Below are 18,479 nucleotides of genomic sequence, written 5' to 3' on the forward strand. Positions count from 1 at the left end.
CCCAGCCTGTTCTTCCTTGAAGTCCACCTTTCTGGAGCATAGTTGCTTGCATGTCACATGGCATCTCTAATAAAAGGGGCTTTGGCTATTTCTTGCCTCTTAACTCTCCCCAAATGAAGGCCCCTAACCCAAAAATTTCCAACTCCCCCCATTTCTCTTTATTTCTCTATCTACCCCACCCACCATGTTTTATAAATAGAGTAACTGCAATAAGAATTAGATATTGCCAGTGGGAAATGAGTGTTTTAGCCCACGGAGAAATGAAGATTATTTCTGAAAAATCAATTAGCAAAAAGCACTGTCTCTGTCCCTCTGTTTTTGGATATAACTGTTTATTAGGCTTTATGGATTGTAATATGTAAGTTAAGTACAAATTAAGGATTTATAAATACCAAGTATAGAATTTTAAAAGTTTTTTTACTCCTGGGGACTGGAGGTGTTCCTCCAGCTAGTTAATGCTTGCCTGCATGTAGGACGGCCTAAGTTTGATCCATAGAAACTGGACATGAGGCTGTAGTTGTACAATCCCAGCACTTGGGGGTGGATAAGCAAGAGGATCAGAAGTTTAAAGTCACCCTCACCACAAAGGGAGTTTGAGGCCAGTCTGGAATCCATAAGATACTATCTCAAAAAAAAAATGTTATTTCTGTATAAAAGAGAGCACACATGTATACACACATGTTAAACACACAGAGGTGAGAAAACAACAAGGTGTGTGCTCATGGCTAAGGAGCGTGCTCTCAAAACCAGGACGAGACCGTCAACCAGTAGCCCTTGTCTTCATGTACAGGGCCAGAAAGCTTTTCTACTCAACATTTTCATCGTTTTTCAATCAACTTTTGAGATTAACATTGCTTGAACCTTGGAGGATGTGAAAATAGCCATTAAGTCCCATGTTTATGATGTCATCATATCAAATGGGAGAAATGGAGGGACCTGGGTATATTTTTGGTTTGGCAGACTCTAGAACAATTTTTTTTTCTCTTGAACATTTGGGGTTTGGCTAAAACCAAACCTTATTTTGCCAAGCACTTTGGCTTTAATTTTTAAACCCATGTGTACTTTAAAAGAAATTCTATCTATATGTTTCTGACTCATTTACACTTAGCTCATGAAAACCCTGTTTGGTAAGCGCTAATAGATGTCCGGGCAGGTTTATGAGGCTTCTTAAGCCTTCTTTTCCCTCCGTCCTTAGCAGAAGGTTGTATTTTGCTGGCCATAAAAGAGTGTGAGCCCTGGAGGCATGTGAGCAGTCTGAGATTTACGACCTCTGAAGCTTCAGTGGATTGTGAGTTTGGAAGGTACTCTCCACTTCCTCTGTGCCCAACAGGCTCCCGATGACAAAGACCACTAAGTCTCACCTTCCAACAGGCCTGTGACACTGTGACCAGAGGCAAAAGTAACAAATCCACTCTCTCCACCAACAAGTTTTTCCCTGAAAGGTTTTAGAGGAAAATTCTGATGCTTCAGGCTCCTGATGCACACATATTGAGATCTGACTTTCTCATGGGCGAGATCACTCTCAGGAGAAGAAGCGAACTCAACTTGGTTCAAGTGAGAGCATTTTACCTTTGGAGTACTGGGGGATTATCTTTTTAATAGCAGACAACCAATCATGTTTAGGAGTTTTGACACATTAAAAAAAAAAAAAAGCCAAATCCACTAAAAATGACATTTGAATTAAAACCAGAAAAGCAGGAAAAATGTGCCTGCGTGCTATGACTTTCCCCAAATCTTCCATAATAGTGCTTGGATACCGCGCAATTATAGTATTCTATGGGATATGGCTTTTGGATGAAGTACTTAAAAATGGCTTATAAATATTTAAAGTATAAGCATCTAACAAATCGTAATGACGAAGTTTTTACATTTAACCACATGTGCTCCAAATATCTTGAAATTACTCTAAATATGGGTTTAAAATATCAAAAGAGCTTGTTGACGGCATGCAGAGCTTGGTAGGGCAACTTAAACCTGATCACTCTTTCTCACACAACACCCAGTCTGCACGCGTTCTAAAGCATGAATGTACAGATTCCTTTAGAAAACAATCCTGTTACAGTCTGAATGTTAAAGCAGGAACGGAAGGGTAAAATACAGGGTTGCTCTTCTCTCACCAAAAGCAGCTTAGCCCAGTGCTTCTAGATACTTTGTTATTGTGGGCTGCCTCAAGCCTAAGATGGTATCATTTTAGAAACGCTCCAGACCAAGGCAGCTTCGAGGAGGCTATCCTTACAAACTGACACACACAAATGGGACCCCACTCATTTTCAAGACAAAAATCTTTGGCAGGGGACGGGAGCTATGCAAAAGAGAGAACCACAGACGTTTTAAGTGTGTCTTTTGCACATTAGGCCCGACTCTTACCAAATGAGTTCCTAAGATCGCCCTCACCTGTGATTCTTTAAATGCCAGCATGTGCCTCTTTGCTTTGTGCTTTACCCAAAGCAAAACACAGCCATGCCATTGGAGGTTTGAAGAGACATTGATGGGAAAACTGTGGGCACAGCTAAGTTTGGATTTGTCAGAGTCCTGACCATTTTGTTCTGCTCTCTGGCTCCTCTCCCCAGGTTTTGCACATTTGATCGATTTAAGAATTGTTAGATGCACACTTAGGAACTATTTGAAAGCACTAGCTATTAATCCCAAGGTTTGTTTTGTGGTCTATTTTTGCTCCAATCATTTTAAGTGTAGCATTTTTTTAGACAAACCTTAAAATAATCTGGATTGGGGCTGGAGAGATGATTCCATGGTTAAGAGCACTGGTTGCTCTTCCAGAGGTCTAGGATTCAATTCCCAGCACCCACACAGCAGCTCACAACCTCCTGTAACTCTAGTCCCAGGGGACCCAATGCCTTCTGGCACCCATGAGCACTTGCACACATATGGTGCACAGGGATACATGCAGGCAAAACATCTTTACACATACAAATAATTTTTTAAAAAAGTAAAGCATATTGTTCCCACCCTGTTGTTGGCCGTGCAATCACCATTCTGGGTTCATGCCTCTCCCCCGACCCCCCACATCAGTGCTATGGAGATCCAGAAATCTGAAGAAAAGCGCTACTTACTTGGTAGTTAGAGCTGCCATCTGATTGGCCCACTAAACACACCCCATATCTAACTGTATTATCTCTTAAAGCTGGTTTATCTCTTTGTCTGAATGAACTGCCTGTATGCCTTTTGAAGCAGTTATAATAATTTACATGCACATACATGTATCTCCTTAGCATCCATCCATGTAGGAAGTGCACTAACACAGCATCTGAATGAGGCAAAGAACTCTGTACAGGACGTGGAGAAGGAAAATAGAGTAGCCTTCCCACCCCTTGGTAGGATCTCTTTGAACAGGGGAGTCTGGAAAGGGAGAGGGCTGGTCTGGAGGTGAATAACCTTCACAGCAGCCAAGTGTTCCACTGTGTGGGTCCCTTAGACATTTCTGCCTCTTTCCAAGGCTACCGTATGTTAGTAGGTGTGAGTGACTGAGTCATGATGCACAGGTAGCTGCTTTCAGCCTGACAAGGGACCCAGCTATCACACCTGGCCATCCATCTATTTCCAGGGCCCTTCTGAGCAACGGCTTGCTTGCTAATAGTGGGTCAAATGCTTCCTGCTTTCCATTCCTTAGCCCCCTCTCTTTTTCTCTTCATGCTGGGGGATCTGGGATGCTCTCCACAGATCTTCTAGCCTGCCCCCCATGCCAGTTTCACTCACCTGTTCATTTCTGCAACTCCAGCCAGCCTCTTCCCTTGGTCTCAGTGACATTTTCCCATAAGAAGGCATCTCCCATACTGTATAAGCTCTGGGAGTCCAGGTGCCTCGGTAGTATCTAGCTTTGTATCTTCTCTTGTTTTATATTCTTTCTGTCACCCCAGGCCATCACTGGGTATGGTAGCTTTAACTTTTGTATTGGGTCACTAAAGTAATCCTTTAAAGGTATCCGGTAACTTGTGACATGGCAAAAACTGCCAAAACCCAAATTCTCATTTTTAACTGGTAATTAGCTCCCCTTGGAGCAACGGAAAAAAAAAAAAACCCATTCCAGATACTGCTTATTAACTATGCAAGATAACCCTTCAGAGGGAAATGGATTCCAAATCTATGGACTCTCCATCCCTAAACAATGAGTGAGCTCATAAAACCTTTTATACTCTCACAGCACAGAGTGCCACCACACTTACAGGACAGAGTGGGTCCCTCTTGCAAGGTCGCGCACCAAATGTTTCTCTTGTCTCAACTCAGTTCCAGTACTTCTCCAATGACAAGTCTATGACTTTATCCCCAAACACAAACCACCCGGTCACTTGGTATTCCACCTTCCATTGGAACCTCACTGATGTAATATCTAAAAGTTGCATATTAAGGTCCCTCCCTCTACAAACCCCTGGTACTTAGGATACAAGCAGCGGGGGAGATCACTTGGATAAACATTTCCGTGCTTCATCTCGCCACTGTTCTTTCAGAATGATGGTGATCGCAGCCAGCTCTGTCCTATATGTAGTCACCAGTGCCTGGTGGCTCTCAGTGGCTCTTTGCAGCCCTTCCACCCAGAACTATGCCAAGTGCAAACCGAAGGCTAGGATAACCTTTAATTCAGGTGTTGTCACCCAGTGGATATTTCTAATCATTCAATACTTCAGCATAAACAGCTCGGGTCCAGTCTAGGGATGGGGAATTCCCACTTGTACCAACTTCTTCTCTCTACTCTGTTAGTTTTTCTTTTCTTTAGAAGTGGGAACCCATGGTTTTATTCTGACTTTCCCATGCTTTCCAAGGGAGGCTGTTGTCTTGGATTTTTCAGCAGTGAGTACCTTATCACCCCCTTTTTGGCTTCCCCTGTCAAGCTAATCCTATGCTTTGAAACAGTGGTTTGGGGATCGTGGCTCTATGACCAGACTAAGCTCCAAGAAGCCCAAATTACATGAACCTCCTCCAGTTCTCTTCAAATGCAAAGTGTATCCTCCCCGATGCTGAGCAGGGACAAACACTGTGGAATTTGGACTGGGAATGAAGAATCATGTATTCTCTCTACCCATTTCCACAGTTCTAGAAACATGTAAGAGACTGGAGAAACACAGAGCAGAGGGAACTGTGTGCTTCTACTGCTCCAAGGGAGCAGAAAGAATGGGTGATGAAAGGGTTATTCCTGGTTTTCACATTTTCCACTGATTATTTTGTTTAAAATGTGTTATTTCTCCGGAAAACCAAGGAATGAGGGTATTTTCTTTGAATATCTTCAAAAGTTTACACATGGTTACTCTGAACTCCCCGAAGTACCATAAATAAGTATAAACTATAGAGATTCTAGTACAAACATCCCCCTGGGTTCCGACAGCTACCCAGCAAGCTTCCAGGCATCAGTAAAGGAGGGGACTAGGACATCTACCAATGGAATTCTGTGTGGGGAGAATAGTTTAGACAGTGCTCATACATTGCCTTTGTTATTATTTGTGGGGATTTTTTTTTCTCTAGCTACTGAGGCAGCAGGACTAGTATTCCTAACTTTAAACATTGGCAATTAAAGAAAGTTTACAACCTTCTAAAAATCTTCAACTAAACTTAGTCAGTTCTGCATATGGAAGAAACATCTGCCCGTTGGAATCATCTGTAACCATACGCACAAACAAGAATGAGTAAAGTCGGGAAAGCAGGGGGACAGAATAATTTCAAAATGGGAGAGGGGGTGTGCAGTCTGCAGAGATCTAACGAACGTGTCGAGGTCTCTGAAGGCTAATCTCGTGGCTTGTGGATTTCGAAATGTATTCTACAAAATTATGGTATGGTACGGTAAAGGTGTGGCAACTAATTTAGGCATATGGGTGCTCAGCTAGACCTCCCCAAGGATCATGTCTTTGACTTCCAGTCCTGGGATTTGCAGTTCTGCACCGAGGCATGTCACCTTTTACATGGGGCTGGCAATCCTTGTGCTTGTGTGACAAGTACTTCGCCCACCAAAGCATCCCCACAGCCCTTGCTTTTCTTTATTCATTTTTATTCTTTTAATGCTTTCAGTTTGAGTTTAAGTTGCTGCCAAGGAGCGCTCACTAGTAGGGCACAAAGGGTACTCAGTCCTTAGTTAAGAGACTGTATTTCCAACTTCCCCAACCACGTGAGTTTCTGAGGGTTGGAGCAAAGGCAGCACTGTCTGTGTACAGGGAACCACAAGGGCCAGAGGGTGGATTACTACAGGTGCAGGCTGGGTCCTGAAGTGACACGGGGCCAGCGATCTACTTGGGTGCCCTGTTGACTTACTGGAGACACAGTCCCCCCTCCTTAAATCTCTTGCCTTGCCTCCTCTCGGCAGCCCTCAAAACCCTTGCCTGACTTTCAAAAAGAGCTGTAATTTCTTGGGAGACTCACAGTGAAAATGACTCTCCAGTCACAAGAGTTGGGCAATTTGGTCACAGCATCTTCTAGACTTGGCTATTGCCAAGTTAACATTTTTAGTGGTGATGCTGATCCACAAAAACTACCCTTGTCCGATGACTCCTGCAGAAACAAAGATGCCCCAAACAGCCATTCATACAACTTATGCTTTTATGACCCTTTGGTCTTTAAATACTTATAGGGACTGTAGTAATGGCATTGTGTGTGTGTGTGTGTGTGTGTGTGTGTGTGTGTGTGTGTGTGTAAGTGACAATTCCCAGTACTTTCTGAAGGGGCTCACTTTTTCAGGAGAGAGTCACATGTTAATCCTTCACTCAAAGCATTGTCAAGCAGATTAAATTATCTGGGGGCGTTTTCGGTTGGCACACCTTCGAGAAGGCCAAGGCCACCTGCCTTCAGACTGAAGACATAGTAGGCTAACGGGGGAAAAAACGGTGACCTCATCTCTGCTGTCCTGCCCCTGTTCGCAAAGTCACCAGTAGGAAAGGAGACCTCAAACCATGGTGGCCAAGAAAAGATTCTCACACTAGCCAATTAGCCCTCTTCTCTGGTTCAGGGCTTCCACTCTGGCCATCAGTGAAGGGCCCACGTTCCCACTGTGAAAGCGACAGGTTGCTTGGTGGTCTAGGATCGTGTAAACTGGGCGAGCTTGTTGCTGTGTTTTATGAACTTTCCCTCAAGGCCATAAGAGAATTTTTTCTTTGGTAAATGTGGTGATGGAGGGACTAATTAGCTGATTCTCCTAAGTCAGCAGGGAAAGGAAATTTAGCTTTGGACTTCACAACTTGGATTTGAATGGCAACTCTGCTCACAGGTTAGATAATCTTGGACAAGTTCCCCAACCCTATTTCTCCACCAGGAGAATGAAGATTGCTGTTCTATGGATCTAGCTCCAAAGAAGTACTAGAGGAAACCACTCAGAAGTGCCTGCATACCCTGTGAGGAATATTCGCCCTGCCTCCCCCTCCCCCAAGCTCTTTCCTGCCTGGATTTACACCCCCTACCATAGGATGCAGTGGACCTACTTTGTTGCACCCCAGTAGCACATTCTTGTGTGCCTCTAGTCCAGGGAAGGGGCAGTGTCTAAGGTTAAATGCTGGAGGAATACCCATTTCTCTTTTCCTTTCTATAATTGGTTAATAAACAACCTAAGGTTTGGCTTGTTGCCTGCTTGGGTAGATGGGAGAGCTCCCACTCTGGGATTGGATGGACAGGCCTGAAGTCAACACTGGGTCCTCCACGACAAGCTCGGACTGAGCCAATATCTCTATGCCACAGCTTCCTTCTTGGTAGTGTGCTACTGACTGACAATGCCTCCTCCACTAGGATTGGCAAGAGTCGCCATAGTGGCTCACGCGAACTCTTGGCTCACTGGGTAGTAAATAGGGTACAACAGTCATAGGGTATAGAGATGTGCCTCCCACTTCATTATGGTCTACAGGTAGAAGTGAGACACATCAGCTCAGCCACTGAATCCCTGAAAAGGGGGCGTGGTAGGTTGGCCGGAAGGCTAGTTTTCCATGTTAGCCCACAGATATGGTTACCATGAGAAGCTAGATTAAGGGTTTGCCAAAGGGACTACCAGCTCTGATGGGTTACCCAGACATTTCAATACTGTCCTGCAAGCTCCTAACTGAACGACAGTAAGATTCCTCAAGAAATCTTCCCTCCCACACTCCCTTTTCCAGTTGGATAAATTAGGAATGAACCCGAAAAGAAGAAAATAGTGTGTCGCAAAAAGACAGTGTGCTTTCAATTCAGGTTCAAGGGCTTGAGTGATCTTGGCTCTTAACTGTCTCTCGGCTGTAAACTGGGAATGTTGTACTAAATAACACTGCCACCTGTCACAGGTGTTGGATCAAAACGTTGATGGTACCTGGCCACCCAAAGTGCACCGAGAAAGCAGTAGGAGACGCCATGGTGCATCTCACCTCTGCCTTCTGACAAGCAAGGCGAGGGGCACTGTCTCTTGGAGGAGCGCCCAGGTGGACATACAAACCTTTTTGTTTTTTTGTTTTTGTTTTTGTTTTTGTTTTTTTTTACTTATTCTGGTTTCTAATTCGGAGGCACCTCCTTTTGAGCGGAGGCTCCAGGTCCTCGGGGCCAGCGCTGAGCATGGGCGAGGAGATGACGCACGGCGTCATGGCAGCCTTCTCCGCGGGTTTTGGCACAGGCTGGATCACGCAGCCGGTCTTGGGCAGCATCCGCAGAGCGTACGCGTGGTCCTCGTCCGCGGGGTTATTGAGATTCGGGTCCGACTTGTCGCCCCCCGCCAGGGCTTCCTCCCCCATCAGTTTTTTGGTCGCCTCCCCGTCCAGGTGGCAGTTGGAAGCGCAGTTGTTCTCCTTGACCGACTCCAGCTCGTTCACCGCGGACTCCTCCGGCGACAGTAGCTTTTTGGGAGGGGCGGGGGGCGTTGGCTGCTCGGGCGGGGGCTCCGCGCCCTTGGCCTCGGCCGGGGCGCTGCGGGTGCCGTTCACGATGACGTTGCAGGCGGCGGCGGCCTCGGGGCCCGCGGGGGCGCCCGGGCCGGGGTCGCCGGCGGCGGGCGGGCTGCAGTGGCCGTCCCTGCAGCCGCCGCAGGTCCTGCGCTCCGCGGCTCCCGGCTCGCGCTCCGCCTTGACGTGAGCGTGCAGCGCGCGGTGGATCACGTTGTGCAGCCGGGCTCGGTGGCCCACGGTCAGGTCGATGACGCCGTCCTGCGGGCCGTGCAGCACGCCCGCGAAGCCCGGCTGGCCTCCCGCGGGGCCCGCGGGGCTGCCCGCGCGCCGGGTCAGGTCCACTACCTCCCCGCGAGCGCGCTCCGCGGGCGCCAGGCTCAGAGCCTGGCCCGAGCTTCCAGGAGGCGAGTCCGCTGACTTGGAAGAGCCCTGCTTGGAGTCCCGCGGGGACAGGGAGCGTCCACCAGCCTTGCCACCCGCCGCTGAGGAGTCGCCCGGGGCGCTCGGAACGAAGCTCTCTCCGTTGCTGGAAAATCCGTTGGGGGGCTTGGAATCGTTCACGTGGGGAATGGGGATAGGGATAGGGATGGGCACCGGCAGGGGTACGATCACGGGGTACGGCACGAGCAGCGTGGGGGGCGGCACCAGCGGGGCCAGCGACGGCAGCCCGAAGTTCATCATCTGGGGAACCGGCATCGGGCCGTTTGGCATCATGCTTACCGGAGGGAAGGGAAGGCTGGGCAAGGGCGCGCCCGGGGGCGGCGGGGGTAGCAGCCCTGGGGGGTTCCCAGGCATGGTAGGGGTACTTGGGGGGTGGATGTGGGGAGATAGCATGGGCCGGTGCATGGGGCTGGAAGTGGGGCCTAGGTTCCTGGGGCCTCCGGGCGGGGGCCCAATGCCCGGGAGCATGGGGTTGGACAAGGGACTATTGGGGTTGGAGGCGTGGTGAGGTGGCCCGCGGATGAAGGGCGGGCGGATCTGCTGAATGATCTGCTGTTCCATGAAGATGGGCAGGGGCATTGGGCCGCGGTTGGTCATCACCATGGGAGGGCTGCGAGGCGGGACACCCAGCGGAGGACCGATGCTAGCAGGTGGCTGGACCGAGACCGGAGGGATGCTTGGAGTCTCGCTGATGGGGAGGGACTTGGGCACCGGCGTGGGGATTTTAGTGACAGAGCAGTTGGCAGTGTCAGATGGAGAAACGGTGGTGGACGAGGATGGGCCAGGGCCCTGGCTTTGGCCAGCTGCAGCCACGGGGGAGGGGGCTTTCCTCCGAGCATCTGTTAGCGGGATATTCCAAGAGTCTGGAGTGAGCAGCTGCACCCCGGTGCCTTCTGCTTTACTCTCCATGTGAGGGTGTAACGTGCTGCACAGCCCAGCTGGAAGATTGGCCTGTGTCTCTTTGTAGAAAATGTCCATTTTGTATTGATTGAGACATTTTGCACTGCAGAACTGAAGCCTTCTTTCCCCGTCCCCAAAGTCCAGGTATTCTTTTGTGTGCCTTATGTGTTTACACCAGTCACACACCTACAACACAGCAATAGAAACCACAACAGGTGAGACAAGCAACGTTCTTGGGTACATGGCGTTTCATGTTTCACATAAAGGTTCTATTAAACTTTACCATAATTTCCCAGATAAGTTGATGGGTACCCTTGGCAGGGTACATTTCTGAAAGGTTTGTGAAATAAAGAATTTGCCTTATAAATAGGATCTTCAAAATTAGCAACAACCACATTCTCTTTTTTCCCCCTCCCCTTTCAAAAAACTGTATTAACAGTTTAGAAACGACTTCAAAGATGGCTCTGACAAAATGGAGTACACCTGTCCAGGACACTTACCCACTACTCCTACGAAGTACTCCTGCCCCATACTGCCCCACAACCTGCCCCGCACACCTGCCCCGCACACCTGCCCCACACACCTGCCCCACACACCTGCCCCGCACACCTGCCCTGTACATTTATCTAGGACACCTATTTAGTACACTTGCCTTCATATTTTCACTTGCCTAACAGGTTCATGGAAATACATATCTAAATAACGTTGGAGGGAAGGAGTCTCCAGGGAGTTCAATAATCAGGCAACATAACCTCTTAGAATTCTCCTTATGTAAAGCCACTGTGCACTGTATCCAATCGAGTGGTTGGAGAGAGTGTGCCGTGCTAACCAATCGCATAAAGCGCTCTACGCTGATGCATCTTGCTTCCAAGGAGAAACTTGGACTTAGCCATGAAGTCTGCGTGAGGTTCAGCTCTCCCAACCCGCGATGTTGCGGCAAGCTAGAATTATTTTTTGAGCTGTTTGCCCACTCTTTCTCGGCAGTCAGAATTTTGGTGACATTTCTTGGCAGACAGTCTTATTTAACAACTTTTCAAACACCAGAGAACACTCTTCAAAAGTTGTTATGGCTTCCACCCCACCCGCTTCGGATCTACTCCTGGCAAGAGAAAGACATCACCAAATTCGTTTTAAAGCTGGGCTGCAGAGCTAATTAAAGGCTCAGATGCTTCCCCGACTGGAAATCACTAGACACCAAAGTTCAAAAAATAGTCTTCCTCAGCTTCAGAACCCATTACTTTGGAGAAATTATTGTGATTTCATTAACACATTAATTTTGCAACACCATCAGCTCTCACAGATGGCACAGACATGATCTACAATTCAAATATGACTCTTGTTTGTACAAGTGTCTTCTCTTCATATGGCATTTTAAACAAGAATTAATATGAGGGACCTTGCCATTGCTATAAACAGATAAACAGATGTCAAAATTTTCAGTAGTTTCTCCAGCCCCTCACTTTTCCTGACAGGATTTTACACACACAATCTTTTTTTTCTTTCTTTTTCTTCCTTCTTTCTTTATCTTCCCCATAGCATTCAAGCTGCACAGCTTCAGAGAAGGGATTGCAAAACTCAGCACCATTGGGAGTGTATTGAACCCTTCTCCCTGCAGCCGAGCAGTGGCTCCAGCGCTTTCTAAGAGAGACCTTGATTTTGAAGAGTGTTTGTCTACTGTTGTGTGCATGCACGTGTGTGTTTTTTAACCACCATAAACTGATATGATTAAAAGATACATTTTAATAATGACTGGTCACATAAGCAATGCACAAACAACATATGTTGGGCATTTGATGACGCCTCTCATCTAACTGCCAGCTTCCCTTGCTATAAAACAGTGGCAACGCACTAGCGTGTGATCATGGGTGCGTACGAGGCAGATGTGGGTGTGCATGTGGAAATCCACTCTTTCTTTCTCAGTGGGTTTTTTTTTCCATTGATATTTTTGGTTGATAATTTTGACAGTGTGATATTGAATAAGATACCAGCAAGATACCAGGCATGAACTGGTTTTTGTTTGTCCTTTCAAAATACTTCTAAAAATCTGACATAACGCTTTTGAGTGGATTTTGATGAGATTGGAATTCCTTCAACTTGGCTAGCAAAACTGTTGCCACCAGGAGTCATTAAAGTTGTTAAAACATAATTATTCCAATGCTCATGTCTGCTTTCTCTCACCGACAACACTTTAGGGCCCTCCTGGATTCACTGGATATTTGGTTATAAGTACATGAAAGAAAGCTGCCCCACAGAACACATCAGACCATCACATGTCTTTGTTTGTTTTTCAAGACAAGGTTTCTCTGTATGATAGTCCCAGCAGTCCCGGGATTTGTAGATCAGGCTGGGCTTGAACTCACAGAGATCTGCCTGCTTCTGCCATCCTAGCACTGAGATTAAAGGCCTGCACCACCATGCCCAGTGACCTTTACATTTCTTATCTAGATTAAGGTTAAGTAAACTGTTAGTGAAAACATGATATTTAAATAACATTAAAGTGATGGCCAGGCACGGTGATGACTTAATGTCAGCCCTTGGGCATCAGAGAGGCAGGAGAATTTCTGTGAGTTTAAGTCCAGACTGGCTTACAAGTTGAGTACAAGGACAGCCAGGGCCACAAGTGGGCCCTTAAAAAAAAAGTTATTCTATAATCATGTAGCATTTACAGTCCACTGGGAAATAAAACATCTGCTTCTGTTTTAATAGCATGCATACATAGCAAGCCTAAAATATAAATGTGTAAGTTTGAACTGAGAGACCAAACATAGCTGCTTTCTTCAGGAACTGAGAAAACCATCATCAATGACTTAAACTAGTTAAAGTAGCTCACGGCCTTTCTGGCATATATCCTCTGGATCTTGCTCTTTAACAGTAGGAGGGGAAAGTTTTGTGAAATAACTAATTGGTTTTTAAACTGCCAGATTTCTTTTTTTTCTTTTCTTTTTTCTTTTTCTTTTTCTGGCCTCTAGAGGATTCCTGTTTCCTCAAACAAGATAAATATTTTTCAAGTGGGGTTAAAAAAAAAATCTAAATATAACTTAACAATTCTCCCTTCACGTTTAATAATTGTTAGTAAACATGGACTATCCTAATAATCAAATAAGAATTCTCCACTATATTTCATCCTTTCCTACATAAAAATAATTACTGACATCAAAAGCAAAATCCAATTTTCTTGAACTCTTCCATAAAAGCAAAGGCCTTGTCTATCGCTGGTTTTTCCTGAAGCCTTTGACAGTGCCTCCATTTCAGCGTGGCCTGACTGTCTCATTTTTGGGGCGCTGTGGGCCTGACTGTAGTAAGGCTTTATTTACATTTTAGTTCAGAACGCTGACATAAAAATATGGAAAAGCACTTTTCCCAATGAAGCAGAAGATTATTGGAAGGAAAGGAAAAGAAAAAAAAAAACCCTGTCACTTAAGAAATAATAAATCAAGTCTGTCTCACAGGCCACATCACTTAAGATGAGGTCAATGGATTTATGGAGCAAATGGCTACGTCATGTGTGGCAGTAAAACCCAGCGCCATTACTCACTCCAAGTTCAGCTAACAACACTTCTGTAATTAAAGGTCTCATCGTAGGAGCCCAAGCTGATTATTTAAGCCATGGTAGTTATGTGAAAATATATACTGCACCTCTCTTTAATAAAATAATATTTGCATATGCAAAGGCGCATAGCAAGTAGCCCATAAGCTAAAGGTTTTGTACTGTGCTGTGCCTTCTTTGGAGATAGTAAATTCTATTATTATTTTAATTTTTATTTTTAATTTTAATTTTTGAGATCCCCTCCAACACTACGTAAAGAAATACCAAAACTCCTTCAGATATTTGAAGATAAGTCCAGCCAAGCCCCAGAGCTCTGCAGTGATCGGCAGGCCCTTCTCTTCCCCAACAGGTCCCAGGCTGGTCCTCAGATGCTACTGTTTTACACAGTGCCAATCTAGGGACCGGACGGTCTGTAGAAGCCATTGCGGAGGACTGTAGGGATGCTTTGGATCACGAATACATTGCGGGTCACCAACAAGACAGTAAGATCACAAAGGAGACAAACACGGGTGTTCCCTACCACCCCAGCACAACAGCCCTTCAGTTTCCTGAGATGGATCCAGTTTTACACAAAAGAAGGAACATTTCCTTTGGTCCACTTTGGTGACAGTCTGCCAGGGCAGGACTTATAAGCTCCCATGCTCTGTGGCTTCCCCCCTTTCCTGTGAAATACATGTGTGGTGACCTACACGGCCTCCCTGCCCAAAAGACAGTACCCCCAAAGCTAGCCCTTGCTCCTGACACCAGCGCCCTGGTATCAAGGCACGGCTTTGTGGTTCCTAAGGCTTCTTCAGAGCTCTGGGAAGAAAGCAAGCTATTCATGTTGGCAACCTGAGACTTCTTTTTCACTTCAGTGTCCAAGGTCAGAACCACACAGTATGTAAGCCACTAGGTTCTGCACGTGGTACAATATAGGCGTTCTTCTGGGCTTAGGAGGTTTGGGCGACTCGGAGGTGGGGCAGGGCTTCTAATTAACACATTAATCAGCTGCCAGCTGTGGGAATAAAGTTCATCCTTTAATGGAACCCGCTGCTGCTTTCTGAGTGGGAATCTAGCGTTGGGCAATATTTCATGGAATTCTTTTGCTGAAATCCGTCTTCTCTGGGTAAGGACGGCTTGCAGCAATAGAACAGCACAAACATTGACCGCCATCGACAACTTGGAGAGTCACCCCCACCCCCCAACCTTCCTACACTTCTGACTTCCCACTGACACGACACCAGCTCTGTCCTTTGGCTCAGCGAGTCAGACTGCATTTTGTCACAGGAAGGTGACCCTCCAGGCCTTGGCAGGTTAAATGTGACATTGATCCTGAAGTCTAGGCCAGCTCACAGAACCATGAGCTCAGTCAAGGGTGAGGTGCAGAAGGACAGAGGGAGGCAGCTCGGGTGCTCAAGCTTTTAAAGGCTTTGAAGCCTTGTCCCACCTGAAGGCCATTGCCTCACAGCAAGAGCTGAGGGTCTTAGACTGAACACCTGTTTACTCCTCTGGTGGAGTGCCCACACCTTCTTTGTGGTTCTTGACACTGCTCCCAGGAGGGCCCTGATTCCTGGGATGCCAAGGATGTGACAAAAAATCACATAGAATGTGGGAAGGAGTTGGTAGTGACTTCTCGGCATCAGTTTCTCCACCTGCGAAATGGAACTAATAATAGTAGAACTGTATGCCAAGTAGGCTTGTTATGGCCTAGCTTTTAAATCTCCAGTGTGCCAGTGTGAGATGGGAATGGCTGTTTTCCTACAACCTGTATGTCTTTGAAAGAAGGCAAGACATGTTTCTGGCTTGACAAGTCAGTGTTTTTTACAAACACCTGCCCTCACCCTGCTGCCCAGGAGTTTCTGTCCTTGGGGAGACAGAGGGGCCCTCTGCAGTGACAAGGAAGGCAGCTGATGGGTCTGTGTGCCAGCCGCTCGCCATCCTGAGGAGCCTCTATTCAACGCCACCTGAACCTTCTGCTCTATAGCCAGGATCTAATTCTGCATGGCCGCCTGGCAATGAGGGGCAGAACCATTCGAATGAGTAATTCCACCTAGGCCCAACTGCTGTTTGAGTAGTGGAAGCCATAAACTGAACTATTCATGTTTTATTAAAAAGCCGAGCGGATGGACTATCTCCTGGACTCATTACATGGCACAACTGTCTTCCAGAAGAAAGGCCAGAGACACAGCACAGGTGCCTTTAAGCCAGATGCCCCCCTACCCTGCTGTGTCTGAAGGAGGGAGAGGCCACCACAGGCGGAGGGGGTGGCGAAGCTTCCTCCCCAAACTGGAATTGGGAATGAGGAAGGAAAAAGATGCTTTGAGGACTGACAGGCCTTGGAGGAGCCTGGAGGAAGAAGGGGAGGGCTGTTTCCGGAAGAGCAATTTGGGAAGAAGTTCATTGTCAAACCAAGAAAGGTTCTGCAGGTTGACTTTCCACCAGGATGATAGCTCTGTCTGCCCTTCCCTCCACTCTCCCACCTCCCTCAGGGATGTGCCCCAGGGACCAGGCCCAGCCTTCAGAAGCCATAGAAACCACACACAGTAAATTTTCCACTGAGATTCTTCTATTGTAACAGGGATGGATGTTTTTTGGCCCCTCTGAGGCTCAATGGGGCCACAGCTCCATGAAGCAGAGAGAAATGTCTGTAGGATCGTGGTGAGCTCTGGCCAGTGGCTCATGACTGATCCATGCCTCTGATATAGCCAGTGCAGAAGGCAGAGTCCTGACCTGGGCTCAGGGGCCAAAGGGTCATCCTGACAAGCACACTTGCGATTCGGAAGGAGGCAGCTTCCCGTGGGTCTAAGAACTGGCGGGTCACAGTACTCTGCTCGTCTCCACAGAAGGAATCATGCCAATGGTAACACATTTAGGCCAACATGGAAAAACCTGAAGAAACATTGTCTTCCTGGTGCCAGATCTCTGCCTCTCCATGCCCTGGTAATGCAGCTAGGAAAGGACACAGATGGGACCTAAGGGACTATCTCCAGCTTCCAACCCCAGTGCACCAGGGATGTTGGATGCTCATCTGGGTGGAAAGAATATTTTGTGTGTTGTATGGATGCATCACTTGTCAATAATAATAATAATAATAATAATAATAATAATAATAATAATAAAACCCCTATGTCCTATAGGAAAGGGTAGAATAGGATGTGGGACATCCGCAGGGAGAGAGGATTCTAGGAGAGAGCCAGGCACCCCAAGACAGAAAAAAAAGACAGCCAGCCAAGCTGTGGTGGCACACGCCTTTAATCCCAGCACTTGGGAGGCAGAGGCAGGCGCATTTCTGAGTTCAAGGCCAGCTTGGTCTACAGAGTGAGTTCCAGGACAGCCAGGGATACACAGAGAAAACCTGTCTCAAAAAAAAAAAAAAAAGAAAAGAAAGAAAGAAAGAAAAAAAGAAAGAGAAAAAGAAAGAAAGAAAAAAAGACAGTTGTATGAAACAGGGGGACTAGATAACCAGCCATGTGGCAGAACACAGAATAAAATAAACAGATAATAAAGCCATGAGCAGATCATGGAATGAGCCTAGCTATATGGCCTATGCATTTGTAAATATATTTGAGCCACAGAGTTGTTATTTCAGGAAACAGGGTGCAGCTTACAGCCATACCCCATAACACATCTGTAAAATGAAGCCATTCACATGGACAATACTGTCAGGGGATGGGTGCCCAAGGAAAACAGAGGCCAGCAAGTGACTAGACGCAGAAACACTACGCAGTATCTGAGGGCAGTATCCCACTCATCTCCCCTTGTCACGCTGTGGCTCTGCCACCTTCTCGCTGGTAACTCCAGGTGGAACAGTCAGCACCTGCCCTGAGAGATTTCGTGTATCACATAATCCACCTGACACATCCACTAGTGAACCTTGACTGACAGTCACTCTGCCTTGGGCACCGTGGGAGGGAGAAGGAAGGGCCTCATCAACCGCTCTCCTGTGGGAATGGGAAGGGTGGGATATTCGTCTTACTGGGTCATCATTGCTGCAGGCTGAACCTTAAGAGAATGCTTGTGTTTATTCAAACAGAAGAACCAAGGTATGCTCTGGAAGGCCCTGGGCTGTGCGACTGTTCAAGAATCAGTTAGCAACAGCTTCCAGAACTTCAGTTGCTGACTCTTCAACCACTAGGGGGGAAACTCAGCTTGTCCCCTGCAGTGTCTGCCCACCCAGCCACAAGGTCACAAGGCCAATGCTGAGCTAATGGCTTTAAACTAAAAACTATCTCTTCTGTCTTATTCCCTTAGCACCAAACTTGCACCTGCTTCGACAAAACACCATGACCAAAAAGCAAGTAGGGTGCTATTCAGCACACACTTCCACATTGCTGTTCATCACTAAAGGAAGTCATGACGGGTACTCAAACAGGATAGGAACCTGGTACCTGCTTTTGAACCCATGTCTTCCAGTGCGTATCTAGCTATTGTTAGAGGTCTGTTTCAGTGAATGCTTCTTGTATTCCAAATAACTTCTTGAATTTCTCTTCAAGTGTTACCCCCAGGCCTGATTCTTTTTTGCTCCCTGTCTTCTGCATGTCTGCATGAATAATTGAAAATTCATGATTTATGATTGTAGGAGTATTCTCTCCCTGCCTGGGCCATCCCTGTATACTGGGGAGGCCCATCAATATGACGTAATCAAGGTGAAGCACAGAAAGTCTGGAGTTGTAGCTCAGGGCTAGAGCTCTTCTCTAGTATCCTTGAAGCTCCAAGTTCCTAGACTGTGCATGCTTGGCATACAACAGGCCATAGAGTTTATCCTCAGTACAGTGGGGGGGGGG

The 18,479-nt window shown here is 46.8% G+C and overlaps 1 protein-coding gene across 2 annotated transcripts in view; it reads right to left on the reverse strand.

Moving 5' to 3' along the window:
- Nucleotides 1-329: 329 nt before the first annotated feature.
- The window catches only part of Sobp (sine oculis binding protein homolog), a 169,032-nt gene continuing 150,882 nt past the window's right edge, over nt 330-18,479 (reverse strand). For both annotated transcript variants that reach the window (XM_031348519.1, XM_031348518.1), the window contains one exon: nt 330-10,355. In XM_031348519.1, the coding sequence (XP_031204379.1) occupies nt 8,427-10,355 (1,929 nt within the window). In that variant the 3' untranslated portion in view covers nt 330-8,426. The remainder of the gene's footprint in view (nt 10,356-18,479) is intronic.

Source organism: Mastomys coucha, unplaced genomic scaffold (assembly GCF_008632895.1).
Source record: "Mastomys coucha isolate ucsf_1 unplaced genomic scaffold, UCSF_Mcou_1 pScaffold3, whole genome shotgun sequence".
Taxonomy (NCBI): domain Eukaryota; kingdom Metazoa; phylum Chordata; class Mammalia; order Rodentia; family Muridae; genus Mastomys; species Mastomys coucha.